We start from the raw sequence: 6000 nt of genomic DNA, 5'->3' as shown, positions 1-6000 counted from the left end.
TCGGAAAAAAGAAAGTGTGCATTGTAATCGAGAAAATGCGATATGTTTAGAATAATATTGATAAAAAGATTAATACAATATTATTGTATTAATCTTTAAAATATTGGCATTAAATCTGTTTTATAAAATCACGACGACTCCTGTAAATCCAGTTATCCGATAAGAATAAAATACCAATATAGCTCTATCGTTGGAAGGAAGCGTGGGTGGTCGCCATAGACACGTTTTACTGTATTTTGAATTCTGTTACGTGGGATTATCGGTGGATACAGGTGTGCTCGAGTGTAACGACAAGATCGATCATATTATATAACTTTTTATAGTAAATAATTTTATGGCATACTCGCGTCACACAGTGCTCGAGTTCCTGGTTGGAGGTTCACTTTCGTTTCTCTCCTAAACTGTGTATCCTTACTTAACTCAAAACTTTTAACAAAACAATATACCGGTAATACTAATTTTATAATTTGGCAATTATACAATACAATTTTCTTGACAAATTTTTCATTTAGTGTATCATTATTTTTACGATTAAACGTATTTTATTTTTTGTAATATTAAATATAATTAACGTATTTAATCAACTATGAACAATTATCAATGAAATTTCATGTATTTACTTTTTTCTACTTTAAAATTAATCTATTTGTTGGCTACAATTACGGAAAAAAATAGTTTATCTGATGATATAGGCATGTGGCCGGATAAAATGAAGGAATTCAATTATTACTGGTTGAAAAACTTTAATTCTTCATTACAACACTGCGATAGTCAGTTTTTTTTTTTTAACTTCTTTCCGCCCTGTTGGCACTAAAAGCGCATGTCTTTAAGTAGGCCCATTATGGGTTCGGCCAGGCCCACAATGGGGCGACCGGGTGGTGAGGGACGGGGCCCAACATATCCGAACGGACCACCCCCCGAAAAATTCCTGGGGATTATTCGGATTCGATCCCGGGTCCCCAGAGCGGTAGGCTGCCACCTTTACCGCTCAGCCATCCGCCGTCGAGCGATAGTCAGTTATTGAAAAATAATTCATTTGAACAGTTGGACGGAAATAAAATCAGAAAATGTACTATAAGTATGTTTGAAAAAAAGACTCCATGTGGGGAAGTTATCAATCGCTCTTGGCTGTGCTTTTCTCCAACTACGGGCCGTCTTTATTGCTTTTTTTTTGTAAATTATTCGATGACTCCAAAGACAATCAATTTATGCACGGCGGTTTTTGTGACCGGAAACATAGAAATGAGCGATTAGTACAACATGAAATGTCAAATAATCATTTAAAAGCATTGATTTTATTCAATAGCCTTTCAAAAGAACAAGGACGAATCGACAAAGAACTCGAAAAACAAGTCGAAGTTTCCACTCAATATTGGCGCAATGTCTTAAAACGTGTCATTGATGTGCTATTTTTGAATCAACGATCATTAGCGTTTAGAGGAACTAATGAAACTTTGGGATCTCCAAGCAATGGTAATTTTCTAGGGATGATTGAATTACTGGCAAAATACGACCCTTTTTTGAAAGAGCATATAGAAAAGTACGGAAACTGTGGAAGCAGAAAAGCAAATTACCTGTCTTCAACTATTTATGAAGAACTCATTGAAGAAATTGGCAAATTAGTGCATAGCAAAATATTCGATCGATTAAAAAAGGCAAAAATATATTCGATTTCTTTAGATGCAACAACTGATAAATGTCATGTCGATCAACTGAGTTTAATCTTCAGATACGTAGAAAATGCTACTCCAGTTGAAAGGTTTTTAAACTTTTTACCCAATCAAGGCCATAAAGCCGTAGATACGTTGCGTGGATTAAAAAACTTTTTAAAAGAAAACGATATTGATATACGTGATTGCCGCGGTCAATCGTATGATAATGCATCAGCAACGAGTGGAAAATTTATTGGACTTCAAGCTTTGGTAGCAAATGAAAATAAACAGGCGATTTGGGTATCTTGTTTAAGTCATTCATTAAATTTGACTGGGGAAAAAGCTTCTAACGCTTCTATGTCTTCAACAAGTTATTTTATGTTTCTGCAAGCTATCTATGTATTTTTTTCAGCTTCAGATTTACGTTAGGCATTGCTTAAAAAAAACGTTAGAATCCTATAAAACTGGGAACCTCAATATACGAGTACCGCAACGAGTTGACTGTACTAGATGGTGTGCTCGAGGGAATGCTAATAAGGCATTCGTACTTGGTTATAAGCAGTGGTGATATTCGAAATAGTTAACAAAGGGTTCGCTAGCAGAAAATTTTTCCCTAACAATCACCGACAAACAAAATGGAAGTTTTGGCTGGAAATAAATACAATACCTTTTATTGCGATATATCTAATAATCAGTGGCGTATTTGGAACGTAACTAGCCCTGGGCGAAGACCAGGTAACAATAGTATATTAGGGCTGTCGACCTTTTTTTTCAGGCAGAGAAATTTTTCACCCCGAATGGCACTGCTGATAATAGACAGATGTCATCATCTCTCGAAATACAATATCCTTTTTATTTCGCTGTCCATAGCCCGACACGTGTTCCACAGCCATCTTGTATTATCTCGCGCGCGTGAGATTGTGGGATCTCTCTTATGACTGGATCTAGTTTCAAGAACTCTCTTGAATCGATCGCGATTAAACCTCGTTTCGGTCGAGATTGAAACGGTCGAGAGAGATCGCACCAAGACATAGTCCCCGATCTTGCTCACAATCTAGATTGAAACGCTCGGTGCGAACTGGGTATAAGGCTCTATTTTAGTAATATTACAAAGTATAATACGTATATTTTAATATATTAAAAAAAACAAACAAAACCACTGAGAAATGTTCCGTGTGTTTAAGAAGGTTCGGAAAACTGAAAATTTTAACAACGGGTTCGGCCGAACCTGTGCGAACCCGCTGAATATCACCACTGGTTATAAGCCAATCAGAGATATTTTATTGAATATATCTCAAAATAATAATTCCGATACAAAAGCACGATGTGAAGCTTTAGAGCTTTATAAGAAAATGTGCCTTTTGGAGACAGGAATCGTGGCATCATTTTGGGACGATATTCTTGAAAACTTAAATAAAACGAGCAGTACGATTCAAAATCCGAAAATACTTGTAAACATCGCAATTTCATGTATTAAATCATTAAAAACATATATTGTGGAAAAACGAGGTAACTTTTCACACGAGAATTTAGGAAAAACACTGACTGGTGTAAACGAGTATAAAAACGATCGTATGCGAAGGTCAAAATGTGTTGCGAACATCTATGACACAAGAACGTTTAAATTATTTAACGGTCATAAGTACAGAACGCGATGTATTACGTGAAACAAATATTGAAGATGTAGTAAAGAATTTTGCAGATAAAAAAGCACGAAAATATTTTACATAATTTTTATAAGTTTGCTTTATTTAATTTAAACGTATTACGTTTAATGTATATTGTCTATATTTTATAAAATAAAGCGTTATTTAATTAAATTTAATATGAATTTATAAAAATGTTTTAAGCTTAAACACTTTTACAATAATAAGTAAAATTTTTGAAAACAATTTTTTTTTTAAGTACAGTATTTTGTGTAAATTTTCTAAATCATCAAATTTGCCTACTCTTAAAGGAGGGCCCCACCGAATTTGTGCCCAGGGCCCCTGGATTGGTAAATCCGGCCCTGAAGTTAATATTATCGTCTGCTCCCGAATTGGACAAGTAATTTAGATGAACTGCAGAAGATAAAGAAACACGTAGCACACATCTTTATTTAAAACTCCGAATTTTTCATATTTTTATATACTGTACATATATGTATTATATTATACTTACTATATGATTTTCTAAATATTTTTAAACTTCTATACGTTTATTTTTATATTCAATAAAACAAATATTCATCTATGTGTGTGTATGTCTATGTATTAGGCTTAGTTTTGCCGTTGAGGCATTGCGAATTTGATTTGGAGAAACAGATTTTTAGTAAAAATCATTGGTTTAGATAGGTAATTGTAGTTGTTTTTTGCTTTCAGTCAAGAGTAATTATTTTGTAATTATTTTCACTAAAAATCCCCAGCCTGAAAAGAAAAATGGAGTAAAGACATTAGAGTAACTATCACGTGCAGATACTGTTCAGTACGCAAGTCATGTCAAAATGAAAGTAATGACAAACTTACTGGTTATTACCATTTTTCGGAAAAGCAAGGAATGACAAAGTGCAGTTGTTTAGTACAGTATTGTTTGAACAAAACAGCGCTTCGCAACGTCGTGCAAATTTTCTCATTTTCAACCATTCATCATTTTCGTTACTCTTTCAATGGCTGACTGGCTAGCTTAAAGAAAAGTACGTGATCGAGTGTCTTTGGGCATTAGTTTACTTTCATCATGAACTATCGGTAACAGTACGGTCACGCCACTATGCTTTAAAATCGGTAATATGCCATTTTCTGGCAGGTGATGGCGTTTGATTGTATATAGCTGTTTTTCTGGAACAGCAAAAGGAATTACTAACTACAACATTTTATGAATTATTTTTTACGATTATTTCCTATTTTATTTTATAGAATAAATGTCAAAACAAAAAATTATTAAAAATAAAAAATGGCAAAAACTTAATATTTTGTTTATATATTACTACGCAGCAGTGCCGTAACTAGAGCGGTTCCCAGGCATAGGGCGTAGACCCTGGGGCGCAGAAATGACCTGGACCAAGTTTTGGGTCATAGTTTTGGGGCGTAGTTACAGATGCTCGCACCGGGCGCATAAAAGGCTAGTTACAGCGCTGCTACGCAGTCAATGTCATGCTCCGTTGACACAGATGTCAATTAAGAATAAAACAGCAATATATATATATATATATATATATATATATTATATTAGGATGTCCCTTATTTTTCGAATATTTTTTTTTTCTAACGCATAGGCCTAGTTTTGTTTATTTTACCCTTATATACTCCCACAATAAATTTCAGCTCATTTTGATCACTAGAACCCGTGCCGACTTGGATCTTTATCACATATGAAGAGTCTCCATACCTGATAAATATCCACCAATTTCTTGACACAGTTATTTTAGGTATAGATTTTGAAGGTATTCTAGCTTTTTCCCAAAATATGATACACTCGCGTATTACAAGATTTACGCTTTCACTTACAGTTAGTTTGCCGCGACTGCCACAAGCCGTAAAAGGCCGTAAAACTCCCTTTCACCGTAAAAGCTTTTAATCACGTGACCATGATATTTTACGCCTGAGCAGGTCGTAAAACCAACGTAAAAGCGAGTTGAACACTGCTCAACTCTCTTTTACGTTGGTTTTACGACCTGCTCAGGCGTAAAATATCATGGTCACGTGATTAAAAGCTTTTACGGTGAGGGGTTTTACGGCCCTTTTACGGCTAGTGGAGTCGCGGCCTTAGTTTAACTTCGCGAATGTTAAAAAACAAAACTGCGAGTACTTGCCGATTTGACAGTAATTTTGCACGCATGATTTGGTGGTTTATCTCTCCGACTAAGAAAATATGCTGTTTAGTGCTTCGTAATCCCACTGACATCTTCGAAAAAAACTATACGTGTTAATAGCCCGACAAATTGTGTTAGAATGGCGAATAAAGCGTATACGTGTCACTTCTCTAGCATCATATGTTTGGAAATGATTCGATGCAAGTCGGCACGGGTTCTAGTGATCAAAATGAGGTGAAATTTATTGCGGGAGTATTTAAGGGTAAAATAAACAAAACTAGGCCCTATGCGTTAAAAAAAAAACATATTCGAAAAATAAGGGACACCCTAGTGTGTATAATCCCACTTCCCATGTGTGCTTAAATGTTTTCAAAAACCTGTCATGAAAATAAAGGTCGCATATACATGCTTTTGTTGTTAACTTTCGATCAAATCGCGGTATGTAATGATTCCATAGATTTACTTGACCAATTTTTAGCTTTAAAAGTGCTTTTTTCAGTTTTTTCATCTCCTTTTTATACAGTGTAGCCTAATTTACAACCAAGTGCAAAACATCTGGGC

The 6000-nt window shown here is 34.9% G+C and overlaps 1 protein-coding gene across 1 annotated transcript; it reads left to right on the top strand.

The window, feature by feature from the left end:
* Positions 1–1265: 1265 nt before the first annotated feature.
* Positions 1266–2081, top strand: LOC136988240 (zinc finger MYM-type protein 1-like). Its single transcript, XM_067286095.1, has one exon. It carries the CDS (start codon positions 1266–1268, stop codon positions 2079–2081), a length of 816 nt encoding a protein of 271 aa, XP_067142196.1.
* The last annotated feature ends 3919 nt before the right edge of the window (positions 2082–6000 follow it).

This window comes from Centruroides vittatus, unplaced genomic scaffold (assembly GCF_030686945.1).
Source record: "Centruroides vittatus isolate TY-2023 unplaced genomic scaffold, ASM3068694v2 scaffold_324, whole genome shotgun sequence".
Lineage (NCBI taxonomy): Eukaryota > Metazoa > Arthropoda > Arachnida > Scorpiones > Buthidae > Centruroides > Centruroides vittatus.
The sequence above is the reverse complement of the archived record's forward strand: the minus strand, read 5'-3'. Positions and strand labels throughout refer to the sequence as shown.